This window comes from Tenebrio molitor, chromosome 2 (genome assembly GCF_963966145.1).
Source record: "Tenebrio molitor chromosome 2, icTenMoli1.1, whole genome shotgun sequence".
In the NCBI taxonomy this organism is placed as follows: Eukaryota; Metazoa; Arthropoda; class Insecta; order Coleoptera; family Tenebrionidae; genus Tenebrio; species Tenebrio molitor.
Window position 1 is genome coordinate 29,850,020 of NC_091047.1, and position 20,223 is coordinate 29,870,242.

Consider the following 20,223-nt stretch of genomic DNA (forward strand, 5'->3'; position numbering starts at 1 on the left):
AATCTGGCGGAATTAACGCGCAACAAACCCCCAACGCGCCAAAGAAGCCATCCGTTCAGTATTAAGTCTCGCCTGTGCCATCCCCATGATCGATAAGGGAGCCCTCGCGTGGCCATCCTCCATGAAAATCGGGCCGTGTCACCTTCCTATGATAAAGGCTAAAGAGGAACTGTTGCTCCGGCTAAGAGCCGATCGTCGTTATATATTGCTATCGGATCCTCGAAGGTGAAAGCTAATACTGGCCCACTCCGCTATCGGACCTCGGATGCTTACACAAGAACCCTTTTACACGCCGACTGGATGTTATATTATATTGACAATTGCGCTAATCCCGTTATTGATGTCGAAATTGGTCTTATACATCAGCATGTTCACCGGATCCTCTTAATGGCTACTTTTGTACACAATAAATGCATTTATGGAATAATGGATTGCTACGATAAAAAGGTCATTTCTTGGGGGGATTACACCACCGCTTTAACTAGAAATGGACGATTCGATGACAAACACGTATGGCAGTAGAATCTAAAGCGACACCAAAAGAGGGGGTTGGAGTAGACTTTAAAAAGAGTACATCCAACCGATGATTTAAAAGTGTTGCGACCTAAATACAAAGAGTTTTGTCAACTTTTATATATTTTTCGCAAAACATTCAGGGTTAGTAACGAGAGACTTCCGATGAAAATTTCGTTATATGCAACCGAAACTACAATTTCCAATGGTTTCTAGCTTCCTAAATTTATAAAAAGTAATACTTAAATCAACGATTGCTGGCCCTTATTGTCTGTCATGTCAGTTTTTACATTTATATTAACTTTTGCCCATAACCTCAATAAAAAGTAGGTGTCATGATTAATGTTATTCGCCAAGCTACGAGTACTTGCTAACTTATTTCGAATTAAACAAAATATCAAGTTCTAGGGGTTTCTTGTATTTTGGGTTGCATATAACGAAATTTTCATCGGAAGTCTCTTGTGAATAACCCTGTATACAATTTAAAACAGTAAACACTGTCGAAATCTGATTAGTTTTCATATTTTGTAGGTACACTGAAATTCTGAAAAAGACGCAACAATACGCCTTTCCATTCCCTGTTATTCCTATCATCTGCGAGCGCTACCTTAGACTGTCAATAACGGATTCGTATAACATAAACAAGCAAGCTCTTCTGAAACCAATGCCCTTGTTGAAACAACGAATTATATTGCGATACCGAAGATTTACGTTGAATATTCGTTTTTCCTGTATAAATAAAAATAAAAGATTTACGTCGAATTTCGCTATTATTTTTTTACATAAATCATATTTTACGATGGAATTCGAGCTTAGTCGGTATTGTACAAACATGCAACAAGCCGGATTAATCAAATTTGAGAGTTCTTTCAGATTTTATTCGCGTTTCTTGGTCCACAATAATCCCCCGAGCACAAAGAAATAAACGATGCCAAATAAAAAAAAATGGGTACACGTGAATTTCACCGCGGGAAATTGCTGTAATAAATGTTAACAAATTTTTTGTAAATAGACAGACTTTGCGGCTTCTTTCACTCTTTTAAAGATATTGTTGGAACGTGATTCACCGAGAGCTGCTATTGTGCAGTGTTGATTGCAGAAGCAACATGTTCCGTTGTTGGCTGCAACGTGCAACACACTGACAATGGAGCCGGATGAAAGCTTAACAAGAATAAAGAAATTTAACAATGTCGGACAGGGTTTTCTCCTTTTTTGGCTTTATTTTCGCTAATGAAAATTTAGCACTCTGTCGCTGTAACGTTTTCTTAATTATTGGCAATTGAGCCACTTTAAGCTTTACAAAATTAAATTCCGGAAATAAATTCATCTGTGTTCATTGTTATTGCCATGTAATTCTTATAAATATAATTATTTATTACTCCATTTACAATAAAATATACAAGGTGCGTCCTAAAAAACGCCGCAAGCCATATCTCCGTTATTTATGGTTCGATTTAAATAAAATAAAAAGTGGAATAAATCGCTTTTTAGGATTTGCGTCTCTAAGAGGTCTATTATTGTATTCAAGTTGGAGTCGTTTATGGCTATCTATTAAAGCACTCGTTGTTTAATTCTATCTCTAAGAAAATTTTTATCAATATTTCAGTGTATTATTACTATTATTGTCATTTACACCAAAAAACTTCCAATTAATGTTCGAACTCTACATACTTTCTAATATCTGTTGCAGATGTAGTTGCATCCGTTACCTTAAATTACCGATTACCTAATACAAAATTTCCTAGAATTTGATGATTTAATTTTTTATTTAAAAATTAAAACAAGGGTGCAAATTCTAAAAAATAACATAAAAAACTCGTTTTATAAGGGCATTGGTGCACTCGTCCCATAGAAAACTCCCCTACGGTTCGTTTTCTACACTTGGGACTCGTGCGCCTAATCAACTCTTATAAAACTCGTTCTTTAATATATGTATGTAGGTACTATTAAAAACGCTATAAACATAACAGATTTTTTTTTCAAAAAGTCATTCAAGGTCAGATGATAGTCAACTTTGTTTTTTCAAACAGCTTGGTATATTTTTTTATTCTAATTTTGAAAGAGCTTATTTTTCTGAATCAAACGATGTGCCACATGTTAGAATGCATTTAACAGTTACCGCGAAAATAAATAAATAAAATAACATTATGGAAAAATTTTTCTTCGAAAAAATCAGTTATACTATGGAAAACAATCCTAAATAGTCATAGTTGTATCTACGTACTTATCATCATGCTAGGTAACTGAAGAAAATAATTACATCATTATAGTACAGTAGAAGCTCGATTATCCGGAACAATTGGGGGTAGACCCATTCCGGATGATCGAAATTCCGGATAATACGGAGACTTCAAATAATTCCTGGTTGCAATGATTATGTTATTCAACATACTTACAAATTAATTACAAAATGAGAAAAATTATATTAATGGAAATATGATTAAATTAAAGTTTATTTATGCTCAGGCATACGTTTCCTTGATGCATATTTTCTCCAACACAAAAACGTGAACTAATGAAATTTGCCACAATAAGGTGTCAATTCCAGACAAATTAAATAGCGGGATTCAGATTTCCAGTCAAAACAATTATTTTATTATTTCAGAGAATCAGATTTCTATCTCATTAGAACTTTCCGGATAAAACGGAGGCCAAGAGCCAACAATTCCGGATAAAACGGTGAAATTGAAAAACACTTTTGTTGCGGATAATGCGGAGTTCCGGATTACCGGGTTCCGGATAATCGAGCTTCTACTGTAATTCTAATTATTATTATTATTATTAAAGCATGGAATTTAAGTTCTTCCATACAGTCCGGACGTAAATAGTCCTCCCCATTTCTAACTTTTGAACATGGCAAGATAGACGCATCGAATCATGTGGTATACTTCGTCCAGCGAAAGATTGGGAGATTTTAAATTATAGATACACTACAAAATGCACTAAGAATACATTAATTAGAGCATAATTTCAGGGCAAAAAATGTTACTGCTTGAAGGTAAATATAAATAATAATTTACGTTAGGTAGTACTTTCTCTGCCTAGAATTTAGTAATTTTTATGTCAACCAATCTCTCGCTGGACAAACTTTATAAATTTTAAAACGTAACACTGAACAGCGAATCTGCAAAGATGACGCTGGTGGCGCTGTCAACTTTGAAATGTCAAATATCAAGGGAGGTCATGTGATACATCATTTGGAAGACCTTTCAATTCTCCATCCCGCAATGGCTTGATTTCTCAATACCATCAATTCGTTCTAGAGTTACGATAGCTTGAATATGGTTTCACAGGTAGGTATGCTGCATAAATAGTTACGTCCTAACATTTAATGTAATTTTAGAACACAAATGCTACCCAAATACGTAATGACTATAGTTATTTTTAAAAAATCACTAAAAAAGTATACCTACTGTTTGTTGCTAAAAACACAAATCTGGCAGTGAAACCGTCTTTGGCATTCAGATATGTACTTTAAATAATAGCCTCTGTTATTATACTTGTATTTTTTTTTCTCTAAACTACTACAGGGTGAGCAACAATAACTGTTTCAGTTGGCAATAAAAAATTTTACATGAAATTTTCAAGACTGTGAATTGTACCTATTTCGGTTTGTTTTATTTAAACTATTGACAGCTGGTATATATTTCATATTTAAACGTCTTGGTTCTTGTATTCTTTTATTAATAAAATGGTTTTCTCGTTGGAACATGACATAAAAGTCACCAAAAGTCACCAGAATTTATTGCCAACTCAATCAGTAATTGTTGTTCACACGGTACAAGTTATCAGATAAAAAAAATATTAAAATAAAATACTCTCGTGTCAAAAATAAATTACTCCCTAGGATTTAGGGATATTCGTTAATCGTTACATAAATTTGGTCAGGTTGGAGGCTATGTGGTTTCTGGTGACAAACAAAAGATTTCCCAAAAATGGAAGGCAGAAAGTTAATTGTAACAGTTACAAATGACTAATTTCTCTCTAAGTGATAGATGATTTTTCGTTTCACTATCAATTTTCGTTACTGGCGGCATATTTATTTGGATTTAATCTCACAATTCAAAGTAACCAACCTTAGGCATTCAAAATTTCTTTTGAAAATTCTAGTTACACAACATGAAAAACGTTATTTCCCTAAAAGTTCGAATTCTAGGAAATAATTTATTTTTGACACGAGAGTACTAGGTAAATATCAAATAAAGGGTTTTCTTAGCAAAGGGTAAAAAAAGTTTACAAAAGTTTGTCAAAAATATGTAGAAAAAGATTGTCACCTACCAATTTAACTGTAAGTAAAGCTGTAAAGCTTAATTTAATTTTAATCATAAAATTACTTAACTCGACTTCGTGTCAATTTTTCAAACTCTTCCTCAATTCTGTTATAATGCTCTTATCTACTAACGTTATATCCCAATTCCCAATATACTACACTCGCGAGCAAAGAAATCGACCCACCTCACACTTTTGAGTTTGAATGCATTTTTTTTAGTCGGCAGGAATCAGATTTAAACAAATAATATGTCGTTTGAAAGACCGTTTATTAACGTTTTAAATGACCTTAAATTTTCTCAGATTCCTTTTGTTTTCTCAAGTGTAGAGCCTTAAAACAAAAGTTATTGCTATATGTTGTATAGCGGACATGTGCATGCTCTAACTTCTACGGCAATAAAATTAAGTCTCTGCAGGAAATTTTTATTACATTTGTTGACATTTGACATTAGCAGCCCCATTAGCCACATTATCCGTGAATATAATGGATACCACACCTGAGGTAGCTGCCCAAGTCGTTGCCTGCATACAACTTGGGCATAGTCAGCGATTTGTTGCTGAATAACTGAATCTGAGCCGATCAACGGTTTGACGGGTGTACCAGCGATTTCAAGACACTGGTTCCTTCAATCGGAGACCAGGAGCAGGTAGACGTCGGTATACATCGGAGAGAGATGACCGCTTCATTGAATCAACATCGTTGACGAACCGTCGACTGAATGCTATTCACATTCAACGGCAGCTCCGTGATGTCCGAGGGGTGGTTGTTAATGAGTGGACAGTGAGGTGAAGACTGCAAGAAACGAACCTGACACCTCGCAGATCTGCAACTGGTCCAAAGCTGACTGCAGCTCATCGACAAGCACGGCTTCGTTTCGCACGGGAGCATCTGAATTGGACCTTAGACCATTGGATGTCTCTTCTGTTCTCCGATGAGACCAGGATATGTCTCAACGGCAAGGATGGAAGAGGACGAGTGTACCGGCGACCCGGAGAACGATTTGCCCAGTGCTGTATCTATGAACGCGTCAGTTATGGAGGTGGTTCCTGTATGATCTGGGGTGGGATATCTGTGGAACAACGAACTGAAGCTGTCTTCATCGTTGGGGCAGCCCGTGGTCGCAATAGAAGGAGTTTGACAGCTGCATGGTATGTCGGAGAGATTTTGGCTGACCATGTGATGCCGTATGCTGGGTTTGTGGGCGACCAGTCCATATTAATGCATGACAATGCAAAGCCACACACTGCGAGAATCACCAGAGAGTACCTTGTGGAAGTGGGACTTCGAGTTTTAGAGTGGCCAGCATGTAGCCCCGACCTAAACCCCATCGAACATCTGTGGGACGAGCTCAAGAGAAGAGTTCGAGCCGGAGTTCCTGTTGGTACGTCCATCCCAGAACTGATGGTTGCAGTGGAAGAAGAGTTGCATAACATTCCACAAGAAAGAATAGTAAATTTGATTAGGTCAATACCCAATCGCATGCAAGCTGTTGTTAGAGCGAGGGGAGATAATACGCGATACCATTGTCTAAGTAGATAATGGCGATACTAAAATTAAAGAATTGTTGCTGTAGTCTTATTTAATTTCATTTTAAGGCGCTATACTCGAGAAGAAATAAGCAGTTGTGAGAGAATGTAGGCTCATTGAGAACGTTAAGAAACAGTCTTTCAAACGGCATATGATTTGTTTAAATCTGATTCCTGGCTACTGAAAAAAAAATGCATTCAAACTTGTGTGTGTGGGTGGGTCGATTTCTTTGCTCGCAAGTGTATTACCAAACTGATGTGACTAAATTTCAATGAGACCACATTAGCTTTTGTTTCAGAAACATCTCAAACTATTTAGGTATCAATTAGTGATGAAACGGTTACGGTTAACCCACGGTTTTTGATGAGTATGCGATTAGCCGTAACCGTATATTTCCCACGGTTTTTGAATACTGATTTTTTTTTATTATTCATGTTTGCAATAAAGGTTTTTTTTAAATTTGGTGTCGAAGTAGGCGTTGGAAAGTCGATTGAGAGCGCACCACTCGTGTACTGTAAAAACGTAGAGGCAAAGTCAAAACGAAACATGACAGGGCGGAGCTTAGGATGCGTGCTCTCCAATTTACCGCTGGCAAGGGCGTATCATATGTGTGTTCCACAAAAAACTCACTCGCAGCAAGCCATGACAAAAATGTCTTAGTACCAGATGTGAAATGAACTACTAAACTAAATTTATAGGTTATCTGTCACAACTCAGAATATGATGAAAATTTGTAAGTAACAAATCAACTATCTCTATAGTCATGGCATACTGCGATTGGAACACGCGATTCAATCGTCAGCTTAGGGGCAAAAACTTAACCAAAACTCAATTTTCTTCATCTGATGATAGAAATCCTACACCGAGGTCATCTACTTTTGTTGTAGAACCTCTAATAGAATAATGAAAACTATCTTCATCTTCCGAACATTCTCTTAACACCCTGTATAGCGTAAACAAAAGAAAAATGTTTTTTTATTTTTGACTCCGCCACTGTCATATACGTAAGCTGGATTCAACTCATCTACAATCTACATTCGTCTTCTGCGCAAATCACGTGATGTCATGTTTCGTTTTGACTTTACCTCAACATCTTTACCTCTAAGATCCGTGATCCGTAACCGTAACCTGTATAGTGCGTTCACAATCGACAGTTCAACGCCTACTTCGCCAAATTTAAAAAAAAACACCCGTTATATTGTCTTGTTTTTTACTTTTGTTTGTTTGTTACATAAATTTTGATTTTTAATATTCTAGTATTTTTTAATTCTTTTAGTTTCTTTATGTTTTTGTTTTAATTTTACAGAATTTATTTCGATAACCGTAACCGTAAAAGTCGGAAAAGTTGTCAATACCTACTCTCCGTGGTTTAAAAGAAGAAAAGTACGCACTAAGGTGCAAAAAAATTGTACGTCACTCTTTGAGAATCGAACAGAAATACACATACAGAAACTAACTTACCTCAGTTTTGTACGGCACGTTTTATCATTCTTTTTCATACGAAAAAAAAAAAGATAAAACACTCAACTTGGAGTAGGTCAGGATGTCGCTGAGTGATCGAAACTCAGCCGGAATTAAACCGAAAACGTAACTTGCATAACTTCCGGTGTTTATTACCGTCATAATAGCCTCCCGTGTGTGCTGAGCGAACAAAATTCAAAACAACTTTTTTTCTCGTCGCCGTGTTTTATTGCTACATTTAACACAAGTCGTATTTCTTTTTTCCCGTCCGCTGCATGTGAATTAAAAAGAAATTCTCGTTGCTTTGTTAAAGATAATATCGTTTCATGGCATTTTATTAAAGTTTGTTTTGCTCACGAGTGTCCCTTATGAAATGGTTTTTCAGAGAGACGCTGCCATCCTTCAATAAAAAACTCGCCTGAATTCCCAAAAGATGTCTGTCCCAGAAAAATGTATATATTATTTTAACATTACGGCCGAAATCTCTTTGATGTCGACTAGGTCACATACCAACCTCCTCTCCGGAGTCGTGCAGGCCCGGACGCCGTCAAAAAAACCAAACCCAGGACAAGCAGGATCTTTCCGAAATTATTTCCGACAGTATCTGCAGTGCGGCCAATTTGGGGCTCGATAAAAATTGAACGAACCCTCAGATTAATTTCACGCAAATTTGCGATCGCTCCAGATCCAATTGCGCAATTTATTTATCATTGTTTCGATATAAAACAATGAATTCGAAACCGCAATTTCGCGGTCGCTGATTGACGCGTTAACAAAAATAACACTGCAGCGTTATTTTCTCTATCTTTATAATTAATTTTGCGCCAACTATTTTAATTACGAACAAACGCCGCATCGAAACAATGCAGAACTGCACCATTATTCTGCCAACGGCCATCGTTGCACTTAGTTTCCTGTTTTACTAAAATATATCCGATGAAAAACTTGCATTAAGCACTTTTACATCGAGAACTCGAATGGTCAGTGTTGGTGGCGGTGCAGCGAACGCTTTAAATTTCATTCCAAAAAGAACGTAAAGTGCAGCCAAGCACAAATCACACCGGAATAAGTAAACATTGCAAACGACACAAAAATTAGTCGAAGCATTGGTGTAGGTACTAATTGTGCTCCTTTTGCAGCACGCTGCACCCCCTCAGATGATGGGCACCTACGCCCCCTGCACGCTGCCCCGTCAGCCCCAGCAGTGGCAATACGGTCCCGTGAGCCACCTACCCCCCGGAGTCTACCCGGTGCCATACCGCGGACCACACCCCCAGCAACGGCCGCGCCCGCAACCCCGCGAGCCGCCTATACCCATGCAACCGCTCGCCACCACCGAAGAGGAGCCCTCGGTGGACACGCCGCTCATGGTCAACAAGAGGGAGAGCACGGTCTGACAAGTGACCTCCCTGTAAATGCTGCCACGTGTCACAGACAGGGTCCCATACTGTATTGTTAACCAATCCAGAAACTAAGTATTACCAACTAACTACAACCAAGCCGCAATTACTATCATGGGGAACAATTTTGGAATATTCTTACGGACGCTGACCCGACGCTGGAGACGTCTGAGGGCTCCCGGAGCCCGTTCATTTCATCGAACGACGCAAATCTGAATTATGTTCAGTTGACTCTTCCGGAAATTATTTGCACTTGCTGAAAAATTAACATATCTCGGAGGTTTTGTGCTGTGAGGAAGGTTTATTTGAATTTTGAAGGAAACGTGTCATGCAGCGTTTGCAGGTGTCGCGGGTGTTTGTAGAGATGAATAAACTAATGAAAATGTTAACTAGCTTCAAGGAAATCATTGTTGTATAGGCCATTTTTTATTAAAGTAATACGTTTCGCCTACACTGATGACTCGTTTTGTATCTTTTATTTATACGACCGTTATTTTTGTAAATTTGTACATAATTATAGGTAAAGAAAATAAATGTGATAATTATAAATTATCTATCGAAGAGATACGTCATTGTATCATTTTTCAAAAATAAATGCCAAGTCTGTTACTTAATACGACTTTTATATATCGTATAAAAAATTATATCATGATTTGTACATGTTGTATATACTGTATATAAATACTATTTTGCCTTGTAAATATACCTTTAAATACCTATTAAATCGAGTGTTCACAACTACATACCTACATTTTTGTAATTATTTGAAGGATGTAATGGTTATTCGTTATCCAATCAAATTTCATCTGTGAAAATTTAAATATAAATGTAATAAAAATATTGCTGTTTTATTTACTTTTTTATTCCACCTCAAACCTTTATCCTTTAACCCTTACTACCTTAACTTCTTGAAACTTTGATCTAGCCTCGGCGGGATTATAATTATACCCTCTCAATCCCGTTTGTGACAATTCTGCCACTGATGGCGTAGCTTTACCCACTACCAAACTGACATTTCCGCGACGCCACCTATTGCCACAACCGCCAACTACGCGAGACTGTTTCCCGCCTTTTTCGTATACGTTTCCAAACAATTTGTTCTTTGTGTGAATTGCGTTTTAGTGTTTCATTGTCTCAAAAAACACCACGAAAAAGTTCGACAAGAGTTCACCACCTCCGTTTTTACCGTTATAAACGCTTAGGTAAGTACAACTGTCAGCGTTTCAGATTTATTAATTGAGTAAAAATCAAGTTGCCATGTCTTCGCCGCCTAATCGCACCCCACGCGCTAACCGCTCCGGCGACGCCGCCCCCACACCGCGTGCTCGCAGAGCCGCCGGTGGGCAGACACCCCGCCAAGGCAACCGCACCCCTGGCGGCGGGCAGACGCCCCGCCAAGGCAACCGCACCCCACGCGGTGGACAGACACCCCGCCAAGGCAACCGCACTCCCGCGAGAGAGGACCCTTCAAGGACCCCGCGGAGCGAGGTCGATACGCCCATGCGATGGGGAGGAGCTCGCAGAGATGCAGATGCTGAAAATGAAATACCGTCGTCACCTGCCCACAGTCTTGCGGTGTCCAGTCCTGGAGGTAATATAAAAATAAAAAGAATCTACATAAACGTTTAATGCTTGAATTGTAGCATTAGCGATGAGCGAGATTGATTTAAGCTCACCGCTCAATTATGGCACTCCTGGGTCTTTGTCATCCATTCGGACTCCCAGATCTGGGATTAGAGGGACCCCGATCAGGATGCGTCCAGATGTGAGGACAGATAGGAGGATGAGACAAGTTAATATAGGGGGCGAGGTTGGTTAAATTCGCTTGAAAGGGTTGTGTATTACATGATATTTACAGTTGGAGACTGTTCCTGAAAACCAGGAGGCAGAACCAGCTCCCCATTTGGTGATTTGGGGCACTAATGTATCTGTTGCTGAGTGTAAAGAGAAGTTTAAGCAGTTTATTTTGAGGTTCATTGATCCAAATGCAGAAGAGGATGAGAGGCCAGATGACATGAATGTAAATGAGCCCCTCTATTTACAGAAACTGGATGAAGTGAGTTACACATACTAGATTCTTATTTGATTGAAGCACTGAAAGTAGAGTAACCCCCAATTTCATAATCAGCCTAAAGTTACTTTAACATTAAAGTTTACCATTTACCATAGAAACATATTGTTGCAACAATCCATCAAAGTCACTTTAAGTTTATTATGAAACTGACCCTTAGGATTAAATTTATTGAAAATGCCACTTTTGTATGCCAATTGGTTTTTTAAAGTTACTATGGCGGACAAAAAATTTTGAACGATCAAATTTTGACATATCAAAAAATGTCAATGTAAGCTTCCCTTTACTGTTATTATGACGTTTATAAATTAAATCGAAAAATTGACGGTTTGAAGTACCTAAACGTCTCTCAAGTTTATAATAATAATTTAGTGATACAATGCCAGCCGTATCTGAATTTACTAAAGCCAAAATAGTAACCCTTCACCAGAGGGGTATGTCGTATGGGCAAATTTCGACGAATTTAGGGTTATCGAAGGGCACTATCTATGCCATTATGCGGAAGTGGGAACACACTGGGACGGTGGTTCGGCGTCCAGGTTCTGGAAGAAGGCGGGTGTCTTCCGTGGAACAGAACGAGGCACCCCCGAACTATCACCGAAATCTCTGCCTGTCCATGAGGAATAGATTGCTCTTGGTTGTACAACAAAATGGAGCAATGATCAAATATTGACTTCTTCAGTTTTAGTTGTAAAGTTTTTTTTTTATTTTAAACTTTTAATTTTAAGTTTAATAAATAAATGTTATAATTTGTTAGTATTGTGGATTGATCTGTACTTTGAATGTTTTGATATTTGCGTACCAAAATACAACCTGTTGGGTCTTTCTGTCTTGACGTACCTAAATAGAACTAAATTTGGTTTCATCTATGATGAAGACATTCCTGATTTTGTGTTGATGCTAAACCTCTAAGAACTAGATAGGTACGTATCTACATTCTACACCACTCGATAGCTTAGGGGCTGCAACGACTTTCGCAATTTCGACGGCAAAGACGAAACAATTAAGATTCATCCACGTTCACCATTCGTGAGCCGACATAGGCACACCAAAATTTTTGTGTTAATCTATGATTGACTAATCTGTCACTGGTGACATGACAAGAAAGGCAAAAATAAAAAATGAGGTTAGTAGACCATAAAGCCAGTTTTACATTTATATGTCAAAGGAATAACAAGTCGTTCAAAATTTTTTGTCCGCCATAGTACATACATTTTTAATACATTGAAAAAACAATATATAAGTACCTCAAATACGAACTGGTTCTAAGAAACGTACAAATTTATCATTAGCTAAGAAAGTAGAAGCAAAAGTAGCCGATTTTGATATCAGAGGAGCTGTTAAATTATTGTCCTCGGATGACTCATTAGCTTCATTCAACGAAGATGTTGCTGAAGAACTTAAAAAAAAACATCCTTCACCATCTCGCGAACTTTTTTTCCCAGACCCTTTCAAACCAGGAGACATTAGTTTAATAGTCAATGAGCAAAACGTTCGAGAAGCTATCAATTCATTTCCTGCCGGTTCTTCACCAGGTTTAGATGGCATGAGACCACAATACTTGAAAGATATCATATCTTTGTCAGCGGGTGAAGCAGGTCAGAAGGCACTAAGAGCTTTAACCAAACTGTGCAATTTTTTATTATCTGGGCAACTTCCTTCAGAAATCTGCCATTTATTGTATGGTGCGTCTTTATGTGCCCTTAACAAAAAAGATGGAGGAATTAGACCGATCGCTATCGGAAACTGTTTGCGAAGATTGACCTCAAAGCTAGCCTGTTTTCAAAGTCGAAATATTGTAAATTCGTATTTATCTCCACACCAACTTGGAGTTGCAACTAAACTAGGATGCGAAGCAGCAATTCATACCACACGAACCTTTGTTAATAACGATCAAAACCGTGGCAAAGTTCTTCTTAAATTAGATTTCAAAAATGCCTTTAACTCAGTCGAACGGGATTGTATTCTGAAAGAAGTCCAATGTCATACCCCACTTCTGTACCCTTATCTTTATCAATGCTATAGAAATCCTTCAACTTTATTTTTCGGTAATCATTTAATTTCTTCTTCTGTTGGAGCCCAGCAAGGAGATCCCTGCGGTCCCATGATTTTTAGTCTTGCCATTCAACCAATTATTTTATCTTTGGATTCTCAAATGAATATATGGTATTTAGATGATGGAACCTTAGCTGATTACCCAGAAGTAGTTTTATCCGACTTTAAGAAAGTTATAAATTTATCTCAGGAAATTGGCCTTGAATTAAACTTTAACAAATGCGAGATCTTTTGCTGTTCTAGAGACACAGATTTAAAAGTCATAAAGGAATTTCAAAATTTAGCACCAGGCATTAAAATCTGTGACCGGGAAAGTTTATCTCTTTTAGGCTCTCCAATCTTTGACCAAGGTTTCAAAAACACCGTCGAAAAAACTATAATTACAGTTGAAAATCTTTTAAACAAAGCTGAACTCCTTAACAGACACGTGGCTTATACTTTAATCAAAAACTGTCTTTTCATACCAAAATTTAATTTTTTATTAAGAACAACTCCATTTTGGAAATTTTCTAATTATGTTAATTCAATTGATTCTTCTTTAAAGTCTTGTTTAGAGAGAATACTTAATTTACGTTTAACTGATTTACAATGGCGTCAGTCCACTTTACCGATTAGATTTGGTGGTCTGGGAATTCGTCGCATTTCTGATATTTGCCTCCCTGCTTTCCTATCTTCAATTAATGGGGTTAAAAAGCTTGTTTCTTTATTACTAAACTCAAAGGATAATGAGCTTAATATTCACCATTATGATGAAGCTTTAGCAGCCTGGGGTGTAGCAAATGAGAACGAAATACCAACAATTCCACAATTTCAGAAGAATTGGGATAATATTAATATCAAAGGAATAATTGCCAATGACTTAATCTTTAATTCACCTAGAGACTTGGCTCGTTTTAAAGCTTTGCAATGCAGAGAATCAGGATCTTGGTTACATGCAATACCTTCTCCTAATATTGGTACTCTTTTAGATAACACTTCCTTCCAAGTTTGTATTGGTTTAAGATTGGGTTGTAATCTTTGTACACCTCATATTTGCAAATGCAATGCGAAAGTTGACGAAATTGGCACCCACGGTCTAAGTTGTTTCAAAAGCAGTGGTAGATTTTCAAGACACACTGAAATTAATTCCATTATCAATCGGTCTTTAACTTCAATTCATGTGAATTCAACTTTAGAACCAAACGGACTGTCTCGGGATGACGGAAAACGCCCAGATGGGATGACTTTAGTACCGTGGATTAAAAGTCAACCTTTGGTTTGGGACGTTACTGTTGTAGATACACTTGCAGACAGTTACGTATTGAAATCATCTGAAGTCTCAGGTTTTGCCGCTGAAATGGCTTGCAAACGCAAACATAGCAAATATAGTTCAATCATTTCGTCAAACTACGTGTTTAAAGGTTTAGCATTTGAAACCTTAGGCCCTTGGTGCAAAGAAGCCATCGATTTCATTAATGTCATCGGAAACCGACTTATCGCGGAACCAGGCGATTCAAAATCAAAGAAATTCCTTTTCGAGAGGATTTCCCTTGCCATTCAACGTGGAAACGCTGCAAGCATTCGGGGCACTTTTCCAGATTCCGCAATATTATCGGAAATTTTTGTATTATAAAACAAAAATGTTTATGTAATTATGTTATAATATAATATTTTTATATATATGGGTCTGTCACAATAGTGTTAATGTTAATGGTAATGTTATAATGTTAGTGGAGATGGTAATGGTGATGTTAGTAGTCCAGTGTTCACAATAATGTTAACGGAATGTTACTCTTACAGGTATCAACGTGGTGTGAACTGTCACTGCGCATGCGCGTGCGTGAAATTCTCGATGGTGATTGGTAGATGTTACAGAACCAGACATTTTCTGGATCTCTTAACATCGTTTCTAACATTAACATCACCATCACCATCACCGTTATGTATCTGTCACAATAGTGTTAATGGTAATGTTAGTGTTAGCCGGAATGTTAATCTTCAGAACATTGATGAAACGTTCAACCGTTCACAATAATGGTGATCTTAATGTTAGAAACGATGTTAAGAGATCCAGAAAATGTCTGGTTCTTTAACATCTTCGTTAACATCTACCAATCACCATCGAGAATTTCCCGCACGCGCAGGCGCCGTGACAGTTCACACCACGTTGACAGCTGTAAGAGTAACACTGGACTACTAACATCTCCATTAACATTATAACATTACCACTAACATTAACACTATTGTGACAGACCCATTATTGTGAATGGTTGAACGTTTCACCAATGTTCTGAAGATTAACATTCTGGCTAACACTAACATTAACATTACCATTAACACTATTGTGACAGATACAATATGCATTATGTACAGTAAAGAGAAACATATCTCACAACTGATAGTTCTCTTGAGGTACAAATTATATATAGGGTGGCTTAGTAAATTGGAAGATAAATAAAGGTTTATACACTACATGGTAAACAATATAACAACTAAATTTGGTTAGTGTCAATGAAATACATTGATATCAAAAATGCTGTTTAATATTTTTTAATAAGAACAGGGCACACATTTGACAATCATTATTGCAGATCAACACATTAGAAGAACCTTTTTTGAACATAAATTGCGCCCACTTAGAGACTTTCAACGCCAACTTGTACCGACAGTTGGTAAGTTATCCTCAGGAAGTGATCCCAACTTTTGACATGACAGTCAATGAAATGTTTTACGAGCGATATCCTGCTGCCGAATTGGAGCATCAAATACAGGTGCGACCATTTAACGCCGATAAAACCAAAAACATGAGAGCTTTGAATCCCCAAGGTATTTTTTCCACCCTTTCTATGAAAAAAAAATCACAAACTGACATTCTTCCTATTACAGATATTGATCAACTGATCACAATAAGTGGAATGGTTATCCGCACATCTAATATAATGCCTGAGATGCGCGAAGCCTTCTTTAAGTGTATAGTCTGTTCGTTTACCACAACTGTTGAGATCGACAGAGGGCGCATCACTGAACCCACCCTTTGCACCAGCTGTAACACGAACCACTGCTTCACTTTAGTCCACAACCGCTCCCAATTCACCGACAAACAAATGATCAAGCTGCAGGAGTCGCCAGGTAAGGGCATACAATTTTTGTCTACAAGTTCTGAAATAAACTGGAAATAGCATTAATCATGAAGAGTTGCCAGTTTTCTCGTCCAGTGATCCACACGAAACAATATACGACGTGACTGTCGCTTGTCAATGCCTATTAAACTATATATATATATATTTTTTAATGATTGTTAACATTTATTTTGGTAGATGACATGCCTCCGGGTCAGACGCCTCATACGGTGGTGCTCTTTGCCCACAACGATCTGGTAGATGCAGTACAACCTGGGGATCGAGTTACTGTTACTGGAATATACAGAGCCCAACCACTACAAGTTAATCCTCGAACTTCCAATCTGCGTTCAGTCTACAAGACGCACATTGATGTCCTCCACTTCCGTAAAGTTGACACGAAGCGACTGTATGAAGAAGAGGAGGGGTAAGAGTTAACAAAATTAATAAAAAAAATAATCATCAAGATGGTTAAGATAATCAGTTGATTGTGACTTGTACAATTGGCTTCAAAAAAAAAAAACGGAAAATGAAATTTGACCTAATGTGAATTGGAAATTTAATTTGTCAATTTGTGTCTGTTTGACAGTAGTATTTCTGACACATAAGTGCAGTTTTTTAACCCAAATTTTAAAAGGCCGTTTCAAACTAAAAATTTAATAAAATCTGACAGAACTTTTTCTGACAGTTCCCGTTTTTTTTAAGCCAATCGTACATATCGTCTACAATAGCTTTTTATGTAATAAGTACATAATATAGGTCTTTGTGGACGAGCCCTATAGTTTATGGCAGAGCGAGCTTGCGAGCGAGGCTAATAAATAGGGCAAGTTCACAAAGCCTAATTATGTACGAATTACATACAAAGCTTTATGTTCGATTGTGAAGTTAAGTTTCTTTTAGATACAAAATTAATAGATTCTAAAAATTACGATAATTTCGAAGTGTTCTGTTTTTGTTTCTGTGGTTACGAAATTATTTATTACTATTTATTTGAAAACGAACAGTGTTTGTGTTTGAAATACGAACTGAAATCGTCTTTATTTCTAGTTGTAATAATGAGCAAAGTAAGTGAAATTGCGGCAAAAGTTAAAGAATCTTGACTGCAAAGTTTTCTATTGATTCTATTCATTCCTGATTTAAATAAAATTAGGAAAATTTTGACGTTTATTTTGAAGTAATACCCAAAATTGACAAGCGGCCGTTTTACTATCTTTATGGACTAGTCCATAAACAGATAGTTTGTGGACACTAAACGATATCATAAATCATGAATTATAATACAATCGAACATAAACTAAATTATTTTCGCTGCATTTTCATTGGTTATAAGTGTCTGGTCACGTAATTGTAATGAATAAGACAGGTCCAAATGCTTCCTTGAGTTACACCTGAGTGACTTTATGTGTACAATACACGATTCCTTGTATTTTTACCGTACGTTAACCGTCATTGTCTCAAAACAGGAAAGACCACCGCTTTCCTCCAGAAAGAATTGAACTACTGAATCTCTTGTCACAAAAAGAAGACATCTACGAGCGCTTGGCTAGAGCCATCGCGCCATCGATCTACGAAAACGAAGATGTGAAGAAAGGAATCTTGCTCCAACTGTTTGGTGGTACTAAAAAAACTTTCGTCACTTCAGGGCGTACGAACTTCAGAGCTGAAATAAATATTTTGTTGTGCGGGGACCCAGGTAAAATCTTTCCTGTTTATTTTCTGTTCAGTCTTCTAAAAGGAGTCTTCCAGGTACATCAAAGTCCCAACTGTTATCATATGTGCACAATTTGGTCCCTAGAAGTCAGTACACTTCTGGCAAAGGCTCGTCTGCTGTGGGTCTCACCGCTTACGTGACCAAAGACACCGAGAGTAAACAACTGGTGCTGCAGACCGGAGCTCTGGTCTTGGCCGACAATGGCATCTGTTGCATTGACGAATTCGACAAAATGAGTGACTCGGCAAGGAGCGTCCTTCATGAGGTATAAAAGAACTTGGAACATTTTTGATAGTTTTTGCAGTTTTTTTTCTTCTTTTGTACGTCTGCTTTATTCTACTTCCATGTTCTGGAAGGAAATGAAAGTATGACGATGGAGCCTTAAAATCGTGTCTCGAATAAGGCCACACTTTGTTGAAGAACCACTGACAATATACCAATTTCGAACCGATTCAGTATTAATGTTTGGGCAGAGATGGTTGGCAACAATTTTATAGATCCATACATCTTATCACCTGCTGCGTATTTAGAGTTTTAAAACATCAATTTTGAAATCCTTTTTGAAATTTGAAATTTACCATCAAAGGTTCATTTTTGTAATAGCATAAACATAACCGGCATACCCAAAATTATTTTTAATGTCGAGTCAAGTTAAAACATCCGGTCAGTGTCAATTACGAGACAGAAAACACCAATACTTTTTAATTGTTTCATTGCCAACAGACTCACAATCATTGTTGATCACGCTCTATAAAGTCATGTGGCAAGAAACATACTGTATGCATTTTGTCTTGCAGGTGATGGAACAACAAACGTTAAGTATAGCCAAAGCTGGAATTATCTGCCAGCTCAACGCAAGAACATCGATTCTTGCAGCAGCAAACCCTTCAGAGTCTCAGTGGAATAAGAACAAAACAATAATCGAAAACGTCGAACTCCCACACACACTTCTCTCCAGGTTTCTTCACAATTAATAAATTGATTTCCCTTTCTCATGTTCAAATATTACAGATTCGATTTAATATTCCTGATTTTGGACCCCCAGAGCGAGCTTTTCGATAAGCGGCTAGCCTCACACTTGGTCTCACTTTATTACAAAACTCCCCAAATCGAAGAAGACGACATTTTGGTAAGAATTTAACTGAAAATGTTTCGAGTGAATCTACAATAGATTTTTAGGACATGTCCATCCTCCGCGACTACCTCGCCTACGCCAAAGAACACATCCACCCCAAACTAGGCGATGAAGCCTCCCAGAAACTCATCCAAGCCTACATCGATATGCGTAAGGTGGGTTCGGGCCGTGGTCAAATCTCGGCTTATCCTCGGCAATTGGAATCTCTTATCCGACTATCAGAAGCTCGCGCGAAAATTCGATTCTCCCAAGTTGTAGAAATTGAAGATGTTGAAGAAGCCTGGAGATTGCATCGTGAAGCTTTGAAACAATCGGCTACCGATCCACTGTCTGGCAAAATCGACGTCGGTATTTTGACCACCGGGTTGAGCAGCGCCGCCCGCAAGAGGCGAATTGAGCTGGCTCAAAGTGTCAAGAAAATGATCGAAAATAAAGGGAAGGTGCCCACTATCAGCTATCCGAAGTTATTGGCAGAGTTGAAGGAGAGTTCGAGTGTGATGATTACGCGCGAGCAATTTGAAGATGCTCTCAAGGATCTTCAAGATGAAGGGTTCATTGTTGTTATGGGGAAGTCGTCTATTCGTTTATGTAAAAATAGGGATTGAGTTGCATTGTAGTGTATTTTAATCAAGCAAATAAAGTGGATTTTACATCATTTCGATGATTTTTTAATTCGTTCTGAACTAAAATTCAGTAATTGATCTTCTTTTGCCTTTTCAGATTTGAATTTGCACGCTAACACCGATGAAATCATTGCTTCGTTAAGCTTAAAATGTTTGGTCTTCAGTTTTAGAGCTTCGTAATCCGTTTCAATGTCAATGGACACAGCCTACTAACTTGAATGAAATTTAAAAATGGGTTCAAATAGCATTTAAAAAAATATATCAAAACTTGTAAAAAATTAAGTATTTAAGCTAAGCGTGCGAAAAATAATTTTGAAATTAGCAATAGAAAAACCATTAACGCGAAATATAGTTTATAC

The 20,223-nt window shown here is 37.6% G+C and overlaps 2 protein-coding genes and 1 long non-coding RNA gene across 4 annotated transcripts in view; 2 read left to right on the plus strand and 1 right to left on the minus strand.

Annotated features, from left to right (window-relative positions):
* Positions 1–10,022, plus strand: part of side-VII (sidestep VII) — a 395,213-nt gene extending 385,191 nt beyond the window's left edge. Inside the window, exon 15 of one of the 2 annotated variants that reach the window (XM_069039626.1) lies at positions 1,045–2,030. In XM_069039626.1, coding sequence (XP_068895727.1) covers positions 1,045–1,053 — 9 coding nt within the window. In that variant the 3' untranslated portion in view covers positions 1,054–2,030. Of the gene's footprint in view, positions 1–1,044; positions 2,031–8,910 lie in introns of those variants that run through there. The other variant, XM_069039624.1, reaches the window with a different exon arrangement.
* Positions 1–20,223, minus strand: part of LOC138124588 (uncharacterized) — a 211,906-nt gene that overhangs the window by 85,567 nt on the left and 106,116 nt on the right. The gene's annotated exons all lie outside the window — the stretch shown is intronic.
* dpa (disc proliferation abnormal) lies at positions 10,211–19,896 on the plus strand. Its single transcript, XM_069039623.1, has 12 exons — positions 10,211–10,373; positions 10,424–10,762; positions 10,815–10,981; positions 11,030–11,227; positions 15,868–16,102; positions 16,163–16,405; positions 16,594–16,822; positions 17,859–18,088; positions 18,142–18,371; positions 18,904–19,064; positions 19,118–19,235; positions 19,286–19,896. Exons 2-12 carry the CDS (start codon positions 10,429–10,431, stop codon positions 19,844–19,846), a joined length of 2,706 nt encoding a protein of 901 aa, XP_068895724.1. The 5' UTR covers positions 10,211–10,373; positions 10,424–10,428; the 3' UTR covers positions 19,847–19,896.